The sequence below is a fragment of the Cottoperca gobio genome, chromosome 19 (genome assembly GCF_900634415.1).
Source record: "Cottoperca gobio chromosome 19, fCotGob3.1, whole genome shotgun sequence".
NCBI lineage: Eukaryota > Metazoa > Chordata > Actinopteri > Perciformes > Bovichtidae > Cottoperca > Cottoperca gobio.
This window is the reverse complement of record NC_041373.1, coordinates 3,203,062-3,220,928: the sequence shown is the minus strand read 5'-3', so window position 1 is coordinate 3,220,928 and position 17,867 is coordinate 3,203,062. Positions and strand designations below refer to the sequence as shown.

General features: G+C 44.6%; 2 protein-coding genes and 1 non-coding gene across 3 annotated transcripts; 1 reads left to right on the top strand and 2 right to left on the bottom strand.

Annotated features, from left to right (window-relative positions):
• Positions 1 to 158: 158 nt before the first annotated feature.
• Positions 159 to 231, top strand: trnar-ccu (transfer RNA arginine (anticodon CCU)). Its single transcript has one exon. It is a non-coding gene; the product is annotated as a tRNA-Arg (tRNA).
• A 347-nt stretch (positions 232 to 578) lies between these two features.
• Positions 579 to 8,151, bottom strand: LOC115024381 (zinc finger protein 37-like). Its single transcript, XM_029455879.1, has 7 exons — positions 7,660 to 8,151; positions 6,295 to 6,497; positions 4,997 to 5,098; positions 4,780 to 4,875; positions 3,628 to 3,738; positions 3,180 to 3,303; positions 579 to 2,983 (listed from the first exon to the last, which is right to left on the bottom strand). Exons 1-7 carry the CDS (start codon positions 7,679 to 7,681, stop codon positions 981 to 983), a joined length of 2,661 nt encoding a protein of 886 aa, XP_029311739.1. The 5' UTR covers positions 7,682 to 8,151; the 3' UTR covers positions 579 to 980.
• A 3,882-nt stretch (positions 8,152 to 12,033) lies between these two features.
• On the bottom strand, positions 12,034 to 17,647 carry LOC115024382 (zinc finger protein 23-like). The gene is made up of 7 exons (XM_029455880.1): positions 17,436 to 17,647; positions 16,414 to 16,616; positions 16,063 to 16,164; positions 15,848 to 15,943; positions 15,665 to 15,775; positions 15,427 to 15,550; positions 12,034 to 14,304 (listed from the first exon to the last, which is right to left on the bottom strand). Exons 1-7 carry the CDS (start codon positions 17,455 to 17,457, stop codon positions 12,332 to 12,334), a joined length of 2,631 nt encoding a protein of 876 aa, XP_029311740.1. The 5' UTR covers positions 17,458 to 17,647; the 3' UTR covers positions 12,034 to 12,331.
• Positions 17,648 to 17,867: the final 220 nt, after the last annotated feature.

Sequence of the window (17,867 nt, the reverse complement as noted above, 5' to 3'; positions counted from 1 at the left end):
GGATTTGCCAGTTTTTAAATTATTCAAGTGATAAATACTGATAGTGACGAATATCACCATAACTCACGATAATATTCACAAGATACAGTCAATTACATATTTGAAAACGTATAATGTTACTCTACATAATGTAGCATCCCCAGCTAGTATAGCACGTAGCCCCAGTGGCCTAATGGATAAGGCACTGGCCTCCTAAGCCAGGGATTGTGGGTTCGAGTCCCATCTGGGGTGATCTACTTTTGGGGTTGTGGTATATTTTCAGATTTATTCATATCATTGCAGGAAGTTACACTAAGGATAAATGAAAGTATATAAATAGATATGTGGATAAATGTACATTTAATTAACTGTACTCATTTAGATATGTAACCACAATTTTAAGAAACATTTTCACACATCGGTTGATTAGTACTAGTACTTAATTTAAAAACAGTATATATATTAAGTGGTTTGTATTCTATAGGAACATCTTTGAATACTCCCTATTTGCATTAAATCCAGCACAAATTTCTGTCAATAAGTCACAATGTGCATGCAACTCAAAATTATCTGAATGACTTGACTCCTGACAAATTCAATGACACTTGGAATCAAACTTTTGATTTATTCAACAAAAAGAAATAAATTCCCGAAGGAATAAAGGATTATATCATTTGTACATACAAATTTTATGTAGAACTACAGCAAACATTTCTGTAAAAAATACAAAGTTACATTTTTATAATGCACTATACAAATACACTTCTCCAAACAATCCTCTCTGTGAGAGCCAATGAGAACGCAATGTGGCTGAAGTTTTAATTCAAATGTCCTTCAACTGGAAAACCTGGTTTTAATTCCCAAAGTTCCCTTGAGCAAGGTCAAATCCTTTCACAGTTCCTCAAGATTTGGTCTACATTTGATGCTGACTTCTGACCTCCTTCAATAAGGGAACATTAAACAGAACATCCCAGTTTGATTTAGTAATATGTTAATATTAACTAAGCATGAACAAGTCTCCTATGTCGTTTTAAGCCATGCAAGCTTGAAAAGCCTTTGCTACATACTGTGCACACATATGGTCTCTCTCCTGTATGGGTTCGCATGTGTAGTGTAAGAAAGCAAGACTGGACAAAACCTTTCTCACAGACGTTGCACTTAAATGGTCGTTCCCCAGTATGGTATCTTCTGTGTATCTTTAATTCTGCAGCCGATCTGAAAGACTTATCGCAGTCGTCGCACTTGAAAGGCCTTTCACCTGTGTGAATCAAAGTATGCCTCACCAGGGCGTCCTTGCCAAAGAATCCCTTTCCACAGTGCTCACAGGGGAACCGCAGCCCTTTGTGATGAAAATTGTCGTGTTTCAGAAGGCATCTTCTGGAAGTGAAGGTCTTCCCGCACTGAGCGCAGGTGAAGGTTGGCGTAGGTTTCTCGGTTACAGGTTCGCCGGAGTGATGCACACGCTCCACATGCCTCGTCAATGTAACGCCGTGCCTGAATTTCTTGCCACACTCCCAGCAGAGGAATGGATACGCTTTAGTGTGCTTTTTCTGGTGCTCAACAAGGTCGGAGTACGACCTGAATCTCTTGCTGCAATGAGGGCACTGAAATGGTTGGTAACCAGTGTGTTTCCACTCATGTCTGATGAAACGCTTCAAACTAGCAAAGGTTGTCTGACAGTGGGTGCAGGTAAAAGGCTCAGTGGGATTATGGACGTCGATGTAGTGCTTATGTAGGGCCTTGAACACAGGGAAATTCTCCTCACACTGGTTACACTGAAATGGAGTGTGGGATTCTTTGTGCATAGCCAATGCCTCGGAGTCACGTACCAGTTTCATGCACACCTCGCAGTAGAGTGGGTTGTGAGTTTGTTTGTGGGAATCCAATGTTGATTTGTACTTGAATGCCTTGTCACACTCATCACACCTGAAACAATGCTTAACATCCTCAGGCTGCTCAGGATCCACCTGTTGCTCATTGTAGCAAATGTTTCTTAAGTGGAACCTAAAAGTTTGTTTACACTTAAACTCAACGCTGCAGTGAGGACAGTAGAACGGACCTTCTAGCACACTTTTGTTTCCTTCGGGGCATTTCTGTTCCATTTGTCCCGTGTTGTCTGATGGCTGCTCTTCATTGTCTGCCTCACAAGGAACCCCACTGGATTGTTCACCCTCATCTGCTGCAGTCTCTTCTTCCTTTGCTTGCCTGCCCATCTTTGCTTTTGTCTGACTTGGACATCTATGTTGCTGCAAGTAACGCAAGCTCTTATAAAACCTTTTACACACAGAACAAGAATAGGGCAGCTCCTCCGAGTGTCGGTTCATGTGACGCTCTAAGAACTTGGCACGACTCACCACCTTCCCGCACACTTTGCATGTTCTCTCGTCCAAATCATTGCTTTTGGCTAACCCTTTAGGGCTACTGTTAGTTTCATTGCTGTCCTCGGTCTTTGACGATTTCCTCCACTGTGACAGGTACCGTTTCATCTTGAGTCCACGGTTCTTTCGAACGGGTCTTTCCCACGAAACTTCAAATTCTGGATCGTCTTGTTTTCCCCTCGTTTTACTTTGCACTTCAAAGTCCTCATCTTCGGGACGTTTCTTTTTCCTCCCACGTTTATTTGGCTTTTTCTCCACGCTGTCCAGCACCGTCACCTGGCCATCCTCCCCGATGATCAGTGTTCCAGATTGGTCGTCATTGTGCTCGTCTGCCATTTCACTCTCACTGGCCTCAGTTCCTTCCACAGTATCCGTAACCACCACAGAGTCCATTTCTGCTTTCACCTCGCTGCTGAGACCAAACCACTGGGTTTGCACACACTCAGAGGTCCCAGTTCCCTCCATGTACACCTCTTTGTTCTCAGATTCCACCTCCATCTCGTTGCACACTGTATACATGAGTCCACTCACTGTATCCGTTTCTGTTTGTTCATTGACAATCACAACTCTCTCCACAGGCGGCAGACACAGGGCTGACAAGATGCCACTGTCAACTATGTAAGAATCTGAAAAGAGGAGATTACAGTAATTGTTAAAATGACAACAGACTCAGATTTAAACGGCCCTATAGAACATGTTCAGAACTATTCTAGTGACTATCACATGGAAATGTTGCTACTGCAACAGATTTGACAAACAAACAAAGCACTGAGTATCTATAATATTCTGTGTATAGGCTGAAGGACATTGTGAGAAGCTCACCGATGTCCTCTAATTGGCCGAGGTCTTTCTGAGAGTCCAGCAAGGTTTTGAGCTCCTGAGGTTGAGCGAAAGTCTCCATGCATTCATTCAGAACAGAAGAGGCGTCGCTGAGCAGAGATGCAATCTGACAAAGAGAAAATTAAAACTTGTTAGGCAACAGCACTGCAATTTCAAAATGTAAGGTTGAATTCATTTCAAAGCAACAGAAATAACATACGACCCCTTTAAGAGATTTACAACACTGCAATGAAAGCCTATGTTATAAGTTAAATAACAACAGACGTGGACTTATGATGGTCAGTGCTTGTGACAATCTGATGCAAACACAAAAGCATCAAACTGCTCCTCTGTGAAGCAACGCATCAGTCTTAATGGTAGGAATATAAAGCACAGAGGTGGAAATATGCAGTACGTTTTAACTTATTTTTTAATTGACATAGATGTCTACCTGTTGGAGCGTCTGGGTGGGAAGAAGCTTTTCAAGTCTGGAAAGAAACAGCCACATCAGTGTCTGGATTGCTTTGTCATATGTGGGGCCAAAGTCTCCTGGGAAAACATCCTGGAATACAAAGGAATATTTTTGATGCAAAACAAAAACAAAAAAACTTCCACGGTTCTCATTTTCCACGACCAATCCCGTGTTCCCAATACATGACCTAAAGTCTGTAGGTACACCACAGCTCATAGTGAACTGTATACATGTTACACTTCTCAGCTGAACGAAATCGGAGGAGCGACTTGTCACTACAATGACAATAGCTGGTCAGCCGGTTATTTGCATAATAAATTCATAGATTTAACCATGAAATAGCCTCAGACAGACTTAACAGCATATGGTGGTTGTAAAAATCTAATACATTTATTAAAATCAGAGCACGCACATAACGTAGCACTATCAGCAGCTATTATTATTATGAACGATTCCCTGCCAATACAGCGCTCTCTTTTTCTCTCTCGTCGTCTCCCTTCTGTCTGTGGATTGCTACAATGGGAGAAATGGAAAAGAAATTGGGCCAAAAGTTCTATTTACAACCACGAAAATCGAGCATGCTGAGAAACCAAACTAAGTGATGTGTTCTCTGTCCATCCATCTCCTCCGCTGCGCACAGCACCGCACCTACACACGCACCCACAGGCCCTACACACGACAGCAATTGCAAGCGATACAGACAGACACCATAGTTTTGAAATTCAAGGTTGTTGTTTTTTTATATTCACAACTCACTTTTCTCATTGAACAGGTGATCGTTTTATTAAATAAACTAAACGCTTATGCTATTCATATCATTTATGTGCATGTCTCAGTGTGTACTGTCAACTTTGCACATTCACATTCTCTCCTCCACCTTATTTTGCGAAGGGCGGGGCTTCACACACACACACACACACACACACACACACACACACACACACACACACACACACACACACACACACACACACACACACAAAGGAGAGGAGGGAACTAAATAGAATTTTCACTCCCATGTTACATGCAGTTATTCCTTAAATGAGTTTGCTACATGTATAACACATTTAAGTGTATAATACAGATGCTTAGACCCGACAGAACAAGACCTGGTTTATAGCCAAAACTTACCTGGAAGAAGTTTCTTCTCTCCTCAGGATCTCTCAGCAGATTTTGGACAAGGCCCATGAAATGTGAGTCAGATACATCTTGTTCTGCATGATCAGTCTGCAATAAAAGATGGTTTCAAATGGCAGAAGAATACCACACTAAAAGCAGGCACTTCAGTACTACAGATCATTACGGCCAAAACAAATGTAAACAAATATAAAACCCTCTGTTGGCTCACCTCCACATTCCACAGAGACCTGAGGCTCTGCATTCGGTCAAGATGCGGCTGAATAATCTGGGGGTCAGCCGTGTCCTCGGAGCGACACAGCTCCAGGATCAGCTACAATCAGAGGACAGCAGCAATAATGAATAAATTATTCTGAGGTTGCAGTCCAGAGCTGCACATACATCTGCCTGCTGTTCTGATTTTATTCACATCAGATCTAAACCACCATTTCTGATTAAGGAACCCGTCACACTGACTGGACTTTAGTCACACACGCACGCAGTGTCGTCCCTCAAATTAAAGCAAAACAGTAGATATGGACAGAAGCAGCGAGACTGGTTCCAGAATCAGTGACAGGTCCCAACAGGGCAAAAATAACACCTAATATTAAAAGGGTAATGATTACTTAGAAACATTCCCACGGTTTTAATAACAACAATAATAGATTGTGTTTTGTCTGTGCAACAGATATGATCAATTTAAAAACTCCGCCGTTACATCCATCATGTTTAATCAAAGTAATACATCACAGTGAAATAGCAATAATCATCTGCAGTAAAGAATGTACAGAAAACGGTCTGGTGGCCTGAAAACATGCCGGTATCAATGCCCAATGAAAGGCTTGATTTGGGCCTCAGATCCACCAGTTAGAATAGATACATTTTATTATTTTTATTTTCTACACTGTGAGCATCAACACGCATGTCACACTGTGCGAGATTAGTCTAATAAAGTCTTGGTCACAATCATTGTCAAACTGTGCAATATCAATTTCAGGCCGTCAGAGAAGCCAACTGGGATCACTGGGATGAATGCGCGATGAATCATAGCACTACGATGTAACAGAAGAAAGTGCCCGTGAGCAGAGGCACGTCATCCATCTGTCCATATTAACAAAACAATAAGCTTCTGCCACAGTGCCCCGTCCCTAAAGCTGATACCAAAATGAAATGCCACACCGACCAGTGTATGCGGTGTCATTTAACTTTGTATTCCGAATGGTTGGTTTGTAGAGTGGCAGCAGCTGATTAACTTGCATGATAAAAATGTACAAACAAGAATATGTTTCCATTTCTTTGATTTTTAAATTGCTTTTAGGCTTTGGTGTATTTTTACATCAGATATTTCAAAATCAAGTTTATTATATACATTTTCAAAGACACAAACAGATTAAAGTCTGTTTGTGTTAATTCCATGACGTTTACATACTGGCCTACCTGCCAAATGCTGCAGCCGTTACCCCCCCCCCCCCCACAAAAATCATTCAATTAGGTTCATTTTTCAAAACAACAACTTCAACTCTTCCTTACCCGTGCTCTGAGACCCAGAATGAGTTCGGCACGCTGCCTTGTGGTGAGAAGTTGAGGGACCATCTCCGTAACCATAAATACAAACTCCTCAAGCATCCCATAATCCGACACAATTTTCTGCTCCACTGTCTGCCAGATGGCTGCAGAGACCAGCCGAATTGGTGGGATTAGGAGGCGCAGAGTGGAGAGCGGAAGAGAGGGACCTGCACATGGGGACATGCATATTAAAACAGTTTAAAAAGATGACACAGTAGCACTCTCACATTAGATCAAGACTCATTTAGTGGATTGAGAACACACTATTGTATACAAGATAACGTGGGGTCCCGCTGCCATTTCTGGACAGAAATGTTGCTGCTTATATTTTCAAATGTAATTGTTCAATACTGACAGCATGACAAGCAAAATTCCCTTAATGTCCATTTTATTGTGGCAATAGTTGTGTCAAAATGTAGACATTAAAACCAAATTATCTGCATGGAAAGATACTAAGTGAGGGACGTGAGAAAATATTCATTTTTAAATGTACTATTATTGTTAAGGTGAACCGACATAGTGAGGTAATGTAATAACACCGGAGGCACATACGGGATACATTAAACAAATCCACACCTCACACCGTAACTGCATTTGCAAAAGTGTAGTTTTTGGTGTTCAGAAGGAAGCAGAATCAGAGATTATACCAGTAAGAGATGATGCAACAAATATAGCAGTTAACGCAGGCATCTGTGAAGGAGGGTCCGGCATCTTGGTTGTTAATTGGATTGTTGGAGCCAACCAAGAGCTTATTTTTTTTACCAATCTTTGCTGCACCAATGATAACTGTGGTCTCAGGTAATTTATTTAGTCTTCTTTGTAACTAAATATTTAACGTAAAGCTAGTGACCAAGCTCTTGAAGCGGATGCGTCTCTTTTCATTTCCGTGACCTAACGTAAGACTGGCCTCAAATTACACCATAACCAGTGGTACACATATATTGTAAATACATTAATAAACATCCTATCATCATGCAACTATAGTAGTTTAGGGGTTAAGGCAGTTTAAATGAAATCACCAGACACTTAAGACACTGAGAGGGACTTTCCTGAATCTAGTTCAGCTAGTGTTAGCTCAGATGGCTGAGTTAGCGATAGCACTGAACCTGCCACTTCACGGTAATGTCTACCATTTACCTAGCAAACGCTTTCCATGGTAGGGTGAGAGAAGGTGAATCAGTGGCAGTCTACATTCAATTCAAACGCATAATATAGTGAGATATCTCATTTTAAAAAATCTAATCCTGACCAAGTTAGCAATGTCATTCCCGCGCGCGGGCTGCGTTGCGGCCTAGCCAAACAAACAAATATGTGCCGCTTTGTACTCACCAGAAACACCTCCGTCCATCATGTGTGCTCACTGCACTCACATTACACTGAGACAAAATAATGTCCGTCGTTCGGCCAAAGCCAAACTCAATATTTTAACGTTTGTTAAGTTTCAAGAGACGGATGTTACACAGGCGATCTTTGTGCGTCAACGGTTGCATTGCGTTCCGTCCGGAACAACAATCCGACAAGAGACAGGGGGGTTTGGTGAGTTCCGCGTCCTCCTTTTTGCGCTCTCTCGCGCTCTCTCTCTCTCTCTCTCTGTCACAGAATATATATCTGCAATATTCAAATAAAAAGGCATTTTTTGTTTTACTCCCACACTTGCTAAGAGTTTTATTTAAGTATCTTAAGTATATATTCGTATTTGTTCATGTAACTCAACATTCATCAACTCTGCTCCACTTGTAATCCGGTTAGAAACATAAAAGCACAGACCACATAAATCAAAAACACATGCATGTGTTTGATGTAAAGGCTCAATGTTCATCTGTACTGTAATGAAACCCCCGCCTCCTTTTCTCTCATCCTGACCACTGTGAAGGCGTGCATTCGTCGCACGCGCGCGCGCGCGCACACACACACACACACACACACACACACACACACACACACACTCACTTTATTTTTGGTTTATGTATGACCTGTAAACAATTGGGCACCTTTTCCAACAAACTCAATCAAGTTGCTTGCATGTGAATTTTTGTATTAAACTTCAATATAATTGTGTATCACATTTACATTGTCATTTGATCTTATTTTTTCTAGAGTGTAGTTTAAACTACTTTCTCAAAGTAGCTTTAGTTAACCAAATTAGATTTCTTCCTAGGGTAGCTTTTCTGTAATTTAACTTCTTCAAGTGTGAAGTTCTTGTGTGAAGCCTCTCTGGGAACCATCACCTTATCGTGGTGGAGAGGTTTGTGTGTCCCTGTGAACCTGAGAGCTGTGTTGTCTGGAGCCTAGTGCTCCTGGTGGGGTCTCCCAAGGCAAATTGGTCTCAGGTGAGGGGCCAGACTAAGAATGGTTCAAAAACGACTTCATGAAAGAAAGGGAAAGGAAAGGAGAGACCCTGCCCGGAGGAAGCCCGGGGCCCCCGTCTGGAGCCAGGCCCAGAGGGAGGGCCCGACAGCGAGCGCCTGGTGGCCGGGTTTGACACGGAGCCCGGTCGGGTACAGCCCGAAGAAGCTACGTGGTGCCTCCCATCCATCCATCCTGTGGGCCCACCACTCATGGGAAAAACCGCTGGGGTCGGATGCGCTGTCACACGGGTGGCAGTGATGGTCAGGGACCTCGACGGACCAGACCCGGGCAGCAGAGGCTGGCTCTGGGGACGTGGAACGTCACCTCTCTGTGGGGGAAGGAGCCGGAACTAGTGCGGGAGGTGGATCGCTACCAGTTGGATCTGGTGGGGCCTACCTCCACGCACAGTCTTGGCTCTGGAACCGTACTCCTGGATAGGGGTTGGACTCTATTCTTCTCCGGAGTTGCCCAAGGTGTGAGTCGTCGGGCCGGGGTGGGGATACTCACTAGCCCCCAGCTGAGCGCCGCTACGTTGGAGTTTATCCCGGTGGACGAGAGGGTCGCCTCCCTACGCCTTCGGGTTATGGGGGGGGAAAACTCTGACTGCTGTTTGTGCCTATGCCCCAAACCGCAGTTCTGAGTATTCGGCCTTCTTGGAGACCCTGAATGGAGCCCTGCAGGGGGCTCCAGTAGGGGACTCCGTAGTCTTGCTGGGAGACTTCAACGCACACGTGGGAAACGATGTAGACACCTGGAGAGGCGTGATTGGGAGGAAGGGCCTCCCTGATCTAAACCCCAACGGTCGTTTGTTATTGGACTTCTGTGCTAGTCATGGAATGGCCATAACAAACACCATGTTCGAACATAATGATGCTCATAAGTGCACGTGGTACCAGAGCACCCTAGGCCAAAGGTCAATGATCGATTTCGTAATCGTATCATCTGATCTGAGGCCGCATCTTTTGGACACTCGGGTGAAGAGAGGGGCGGAGCTGTCGACTGATCACCATCTGGTGGTGAGTTGGATCAAGGGGTGGGGGAAGACTCTGGACAGACCTGGTAAACCCAAACGGGTAGTGCGGGTCAACTGGGAACGTCTGGAGGAAGCCCCTGTCCTGGGGATCTTTAACTCACACCTCCGGTGGAGCTTTTCAGCTATCCCTGTGGAGGTTGGGGGCATTGAACCTGAGTGGGCGATGTTCAAAACCTCTATTGCTGAAGCTGCGGTGATGAGCTGTGGTCTCAAGGTCTTAGGTGCCTCAAGAGGCGGTAACCCTCGAACACCGTGGTGGACCCCGGTGGTCAGGGAAGCCGTCCGACTGAAGAAGGAGTCCTTCCGGGTTATGTTATCCGGGAGGACTCCGGAAACAGTTGCAGGGTATCGAAGGACTAGAAGGGCGGCAGCTTCTGCCGTGTCAGAGGCAAAGCAGCGGGTGTGGGAGAAGTTCGGAGAAGCTATGGAGAAGGACTTTCGGTCGGCACCAAGGTGCTTCTGGAAAACCATCCGGCACCTCAGGAGGGGGAAGCGAGGAACCATCCAAGCTGTGTACAGCAAGGGTGGGACCCTGCTGACTTCAACTGAGAAGGTTATCGGCCGCTGGAAGGAGCACTTTGAGGAACTCCTAAATCCGACTAACACGCCCTCTATGGTTGAGGCAGAGCTGGAAGCTGATGGGGGATCATCGTCAATTTCCCTGATGGAAGTCACTGAGGTAGTCAAACAACTCCACAGTGACAAAGCCGCAGGGGTTGATGAGATCCGTCCAGAAATGCTGAAGGCTTTGGGTGTTGAGGGGCTGTCTTGGTTGACACGCCTCGTCAACATTGCGTGGAAGTCTGGGACAGTGCCTAGGGGTTGGCAGACCGGGGTGGTGGTTCCCCTATTTAAAAAGGGGGACCAGAGAGTGTGTGCCAATTACAGGGGTATCACACTTCTCAGCCTCCCTGGTAAAGTCTATTCCAAGGTACTGGAAAGGAGGGTTCGGCCGGTAGTCGAACGTCTGATTGAAGAGGAACAATGCGGATTCCGTCCTGGTCGTGGAACAACAGACCAACTCTTTACTCTTGCAAGGATCCTGGAGGGGGCCTGGGAGTACGCCCATCCGGTCTACATGTGTTTTGTGGATCTGGAGAAGGCGTATGACCGGGTCCCCCGGGATGATACTGTCGGAGGTGCTGCGGGAGTATGGGGTGAGGGGGTCACTTTTGAGGGCCATCCAATCCCTGTACGCCCAAAGCGAGAGTTGTGTCCGGATACTCGGCAGTAAGTCGGACACGTTTCCCGTGAATGTTAGCCTCCGACACAGCTGCGCTTTATCACCAATCCTGTTCGTGATTTTCATGGACATGATATCGAGGCGTAGTCATGGAGGAGAGGGGTTGCAGTTAGGTGACCTGAGGATCTCATCGCTGCTCTTTGCAGATGATGTGGTCCTTATGGCATCATCGGTCTGTGACCTTCAACAGTCACTGGATCGGTTCGCAGCCGAGTGTGCAGCGGTTGGGATGAGGATCAGCACCTCCAAATCTGAGGCCATGGCTCTCAGCAGGAAACCGGTGGATTGCCTACTCCGGGTAGGGAATGAGCCATTACCCCAAGTGAAGGAGTTCAAGTACCTCGGGGTCTTGTTCGCGACTGAGGGGACAATGGAGCGAGAGATTGGCCGGAGAATCGTAGCAGCGGGGGCGGTATTACAGTCACTTTACCGCACCATTGTGACGAAAAGAGAGCTGAGCCAGAAGGCAAAGCTCTCAATATACCGGTCGATCTTCGTTCCTACCCTCACCTATGGTCATGAAGGCTGGGTCATGACCGAAAGAACGAGATCACGGGTACAAGCGGCCGAAATGGGTTTTCTCAGACGGGTGGCTGGCGTCTCCCTTAGAGATAGGGTGAGAAGCTCAGCCATCCGTGAGAGACTCGGAGTAGAGCCGCTGCTCCTTTACGTTGAAAGGAGCCAGTTGAGGTGGTTCGGTCATCTAGTAAGGATGCCACCTGGGCGCCTCCCTAGGGAGGTGTTCCATGCACGTTCAGCTGGGAGGAGACCCCGGGGAAGACCCAGGACTCGGTGGAGAGATTATATCTCCTCACTGGCCTGGGAACGCCTCAGGATCCCCCAGTCGGAGCTGGAGGATGTGGCCCGGAGAAGGGAAGATTGGGGTTCCTTACTGGAGCTGCTGCCCCCGCGACCCGATCCCGGATAAGCGGTAGACGATGGAAGGATGGATGGAAGTGTTAAGTTGTTGGTCGTGTGCAAAGCTTTCAAAGTGTCTAATAATGTAGACTACTGTGTTACATGACATATGAAGTTGGCAATATTTTTGAGAACAGAAAATAAATGCATACACCCCCTGTCTAGTTCATATTTTATTTACAACATTGTGGCCGCATTTAGGATTTTCTTTAACACAGATCACCACATAAAAATACTTTAATGCCGAGAGCTGCCTTCATAGGATCAGAGGTGAAACTGCTCTGCGCTGGCTTTGCCGTTGTTTCCTATGGAGAGAGCGGTGCCGCCCAACACTGCGCTCAAAGCTACAATTATTTCAACTTTTACTTCGGTTGCTGCTGACCTTTCAAAGAAATGTTCCCCTTTATGGCCATATCTTACACATTGTACCTTTAACTGAGCCTTCCTACCATGCTGGGTTAATATGTTATGAATGCATGCAAAAGTCTTTTGTGTCTTTGCATGCTGTAGAGCTTGGGGAAAGCCTTGCCGCAGATATGGCAAACAAATGGCTTCTCTCCCGAGTGTGTTTTAGCATGTGCATTGAGAAAACACATTTTTATAAAGCTCTTTCCACAGATATCACATTTATATGGTCTCTCTGAAGTGTGGTTTATAAGGACATGCCTCTTCACTTCAGGAGTTGACCTGAAGCACTTGTCACATTCAGGCACAGTGCATTTGAACGGTCTCTCTCCCGTATGGATTAATTTATGTCTAGCGAATGTTGACGAGGCGACCATCTTTCCACAGTACGGGCACGGATGCCGGAACAACTCATTCAAGTGTTTGGTCCTCTGGTGTTTTTTCAGGGCTCCTTTCTCTTTAAAGGACTTCTCACACTCAGGGCAAGAATACTTCTTCTCATTTCGAGACTTGCTGTGGATCAAATTCAAGTGCCGCAACAGGTTGGACTTCTGGGAGAAAGTCTTGCCGCACTCTGCACACAGGTAGGGTTTCTCTCTTGTGTGGACTCTTTGATGGGAAGTGAGATCTCCGTCTGTTTTGTATCTCAAGCCACACTGGGCGCACTGGAACGGTAGATGACCCGTATGTTTCCACTCGTGTGCGATTAAAATGCGCAGCTTGGACACAACTTTTGGACAATAGTTGCATTTAAACGGCCTGCTGATTTTATGGATGTTTTCGCAATGCCTGGACAAGGGCTTAAAAAGAGTGAAGCTCTCCTCACAGCGGTTACACTGAAACAGGGTGTGAGAAGCCTTGTGCCTTGCCAATGCTGCTGCATCTCGTAACACCTTCCTACACACACTGCAGTAGAGTTCATTGTGGGTCAGTTTGTGCCCGTCCAGGGAAACTTTGTACCTGAATGCCTCTTCGCATTTGTCACATTTATAAAGATTCTTGGCTTCGTCCGGCTTCTGCGGATCTACCCGCTGCTGACCGTACTCAAAGCAGGTTCTATTCAAGTGCAGCTTAAAAGATGAGAAGAGTTTAAACCTGCTGTCGCATCGAGGGCAGGCGTAATCACCAGTGGGAAAGTGGGTTTTCATGTGAGCGCTCAGGCTTTTATTCACGTGCTCCTTGCAGATAAAACACTGGACTTTCCTAATCTTTTTGGGAATGCTGCATTTGAGGTTGGAGACGCGCTGCTTTCTGCTGGTAGCTGATACATTTTTAGGACCCATGAAGGAAGGGTCCTCATTTGAGCAGCTAGATAACGAATCCCCGTCAGTAGAACTAATGGCAGGAGTCACAGAGGAAGACTCGTCACATGAGTAGTTAGACCATGAATCAGCTACACTAAGACTACTACTAGTAGTCGTATGGCCAGAGTCTTCATCAGAGTAGTAAGACCATGAGTCGTCTTCACTGCCAATATTGATAGGAGCCATATACGCGGAGTGGTCTTTGCTGAAGTGGCTCGACTCCTCACTGTCAGAGACGTGTAAAAGAGCCCTTTTGGAGGGTTTCCTTTTCCTAGAAGCTGATTCCTCTTCACAAAGACTTTTCTTCTCTTCCAACAGAATCTTTTTCATCTTCAGGCCTCGGTTTCGTCTCACAGGTCGAGACCGCAAAGACGACGTGTCCATTCTTTTCAGCTGGACACAGCATGGTTTTAGAGGGAGAGGAGCATCCTCCTCTTGACTTTGAAGAAGGCCTATATGTTCTTCACATCTCGTAATATCTCCCAAAAGCACCTCTGTTTCATTTCCCCCTGGAGTCCAATTAGTGTCATCGGCCTTTATCTCACTTGTTTGATCTTCTTTGGTTGTGTTTATTTCTCTCTGTGTTGAGTGAGACACTGTTAAATCTGATGTACATGGCAGCACATCATCCAAGATGTTGGCTTGTGGTTTATCTGTCTCACTTCTTTCTACAGAGGGAAGTTTGAGAGCTGAAATAATGCAGGTGCCATCCAGGGAACCATCTGAAAAGTAAAAAGAAACATTGCAATCATATGGCGAAAAAGACTCAATGTCAACACCCACTGTTAAGTGCCATTCATTATTCAATTAGCATGCTATATGAACTATTCACAAGCCAATAGAGAGAGTAAGTAGACACCAGAAGTGAATCAAACAGAAAGCTCAGACTTGTCAAAAATATATAAAGCTGCATTCATTTATTTTGTTTGTTGTATAGTTTCTGGCCACTTGGGGGCAGCATAACAAGCTAAACACACAGTACTAATATTATCACCCTATAAAGATGTTGTGGCAAAAGTGTGATATCATTCACACATCCGGCAGACACAGAGGAACATGAACATAGAATGTATGTCTGAAATGTAAGTCCAACATTAGCTCTGAGAGAAACCTCTTTCTCTTTAGCAGCTAAATGCTCCACTATGTTCAGCAGCTGGTCTCTCACTGTGTCTGTATTGTGCAGTGGCTTCATTGGAGCTTTTTACACTGAAAACAGCTGCCTGCCTGCCGCTGCTGGAAATGAGGTTAATGAGAGCAGTGAGAGTGAACTAAAACAGTAAAGTTGTTCGCCATAAAATCCCAAAAATGAGCAGAAATAGACTAAAATAGTGAGTCTTGGTCATTATGGTCTGTGTACGTCACTGCAAGCCACACTTTTAATTACATAGACATGTGATCCACTGTTGATATCAAACATATTTTAAAGTCTCCTGTTTATGGGCACCGCCGGTCCTAGGACTTTACTCTCCTAAAAAAGATTTAGTGTGTAGCCCAGGGCTTTCCAGAAAGATATGGAGCAGGACCTGCTAAGGCGGTCCGGGGGTCCAGGGGCAGAGAGGAAGAGTCCCACACAGATCCACACCAGGCAGTACAAATTGCTCCAGTTTTAAACGTTTCAGCTGGAAATAAATATAAATATATCGCTTGTTGCAGTATCAGGCTACTCTAGAATTGTGCTATGATATGTTCTTACATAATGGACAAACATTATACTTCCCAGCACCACAGCAAAATTCTAAGACAGGTCCAGTGGTGATGTTCTCTTATAAAAATTAGAAAATTAGAAGGACAAACCAAATAAAGCCACGAGTTATTGAAAGGCATTAGTAACTGGAAAGACTTGCCATTGTGTTCCAGTTGGCTGAGGTCTTTTTGATACTGCAGCAGGGTTTTGAGCCCCTCCCATCGAGACACAGAGTGCATACATTCCCCCAACACTGAGGACACGTCACCAAACATGGAGGCAACCTGAAGAAAATTGAAAGGAAGGGAAAAGGGTAAAAGCATCGAAATCCAAAGCTAGCTTACAGTGATATCAAAATGACCAAGTATTGTAACATTATAAGCCTGTTCTTAATGTACCTGTTGGAAAGTTTGAAGAGGAAGAAGCTGTTCCAGTCTGGACAGAAACATCCACATCAGGCTGTGAAGAGCGTCATCATATGTGCGACCAAACTGTTCAGGGAAAACTTTCTGAAAGACATGACGTGTATTTTATTTAGCTCACTCCTACAATTCTGTTGCTTTCATTCAAACACCACTGACCTGAAAGAAGTGTTCCCTTTCGTCAGCATTGTTCAGCAAGTTCTTAATTAGATCCACAAATGTTGAGAGTGGCACTTCCATATTTGCAGCACCCGCCTGCATAACATGAGATGAGCTTCATAAGGAATTGAGCAGTTTACATTGTCAAGTGTATGGTTATGGTAAAGACACCTTTATGTGATTTCTTACAAAGTAATTCAACACTTTAAACTCACATCCATTGGCCATGCGTCGATGAGCGTTTGCACTTTGTCCAGATGTGGCTGAACAAGCTCAAAGTCAGCAGTGGCTTCAAACTGACACAACTGCAGAATGAGCTGAAACCACAAAGCAGCAGTGTTTCAAAACCACAGTGACACAAAACAAACACTTCCTCCAAACTTGGCCAGGTCTATAAACTTCATAAACATTATTACATTTATATCTGTTTTCATTAAACCAGTGTCATTTTACTGGTGACAAGAATACTAGCGAATAAAACAAACAAACATGGTCTTGAATGCATTAAAATATTCACATATGTGGTGTTGACTAGTGGTTAAGAACTGACGACTGCTGCTCCTCACCTGTGCTCTGAGGCCCAGCAGAAGTTGGGTCCTTTGACGAGAGCTGAGTAGCTCTGGGACAATGTCTGTAATCATGGAAACAAACTCCTCAAGTATCCCATAATCAGCCACAACTTTGTGCTGGACTGTCTGCCAGATGGCCGCTGAGATGAGTCGAATTGGTGGGACGAGGAGTCGCAGAGCGGACAGGGGCAGAGGGGGATCTGAAGGTAGACAGCAGTGACTTCATATTACTTCCACATGGTTTGGGTTGGATTTTATCTCCCAACTTTAACATTCTGACTTCTGGGGGTAACTTCTAGAATTAGGCTAAGTGAGGATATTTACTTTCCATACACTGTACTACTGCCCTTCAGCTTGCTGCTCCCTCACTGTGAACTAAGTCTGGCTGTGTGCTGTCCTGGCTCTACAATGGTGGAACTAACTCCCCATCAGGACAGAAGACACTCCACACATATTCATAAAACTCATAAAACTAAATAAATACATGGTTGAATGTCACTTTGGAGAAAACGTCAGCTAAATAAATATAACCTAATGAAACCGGAACTTCTGGGTTCTGTTCCAGAATATTATTTATTACACATTTATTTAACACATGTCCCATCGACATGTATTACTGCAATACTTCAACATTTCAAAATCATCCTTTACTGTTATATTTTCTAATGATATGGCATGAAGAGTCTTCATAACCGTGTGTGACAACAATAAGATAAGATGGAAAACACACCATCTGTTTTCTGGTTCTGTTTTGCACCCCGAATATTGACTTACGTGCCAGGAAAAATATGGGAAATATTAGCTATATGTCATTTAAGATGTCTGAATGTAAATCAGACAGGATGCTTTCCTCTCAATGTTACATCATGGATCAACAGTAAAACCAGGTTTAAGGCTGACGTTAGCTAATAATGCTTTCCTCGTAACGTTAAATCTCATTCCAGCAGTTAGCGGACTGAGCTAGAAGTTACACTTTAGTGCTTCCACCGGTAGTAACGTAAATAGTTATTCACAATTACCCTTTGAGGTATGATCTTCCATCCCATTTACCCACTGCACTCACATACCCAGATGTTCTGGCGTGCTAGCAGAGAATGTTAGATTTATTGAGTAAATTAAATTCTTCTAATTTCCCTCTCCTTCGTGGTAAAGTTGAGATACACCTGATAGATAATTGGTCCGGCGGTGATTTTGTTCCGGGTTGCCCGGGTCTTCTTCTTCTTCTTCTTCTTCTTCTTCTTCTTCTTCTTCTTCTTGTTTAATGGCGGGTGGAAGACCTTGCGTTTTAGGCGCATTACCGCCACCTACTATGCTGGAGTGTGGACCAGAGATCTCAATTTGTATTAAGACTAGGAGAGGAAAAAAAACAGAAAAGAAAAGCGTAATTATCCTCATTAACCCAGGACCTTTTAAAAACTCAAACAAGGCTTTATAGTTTCCTTCCTGAATGT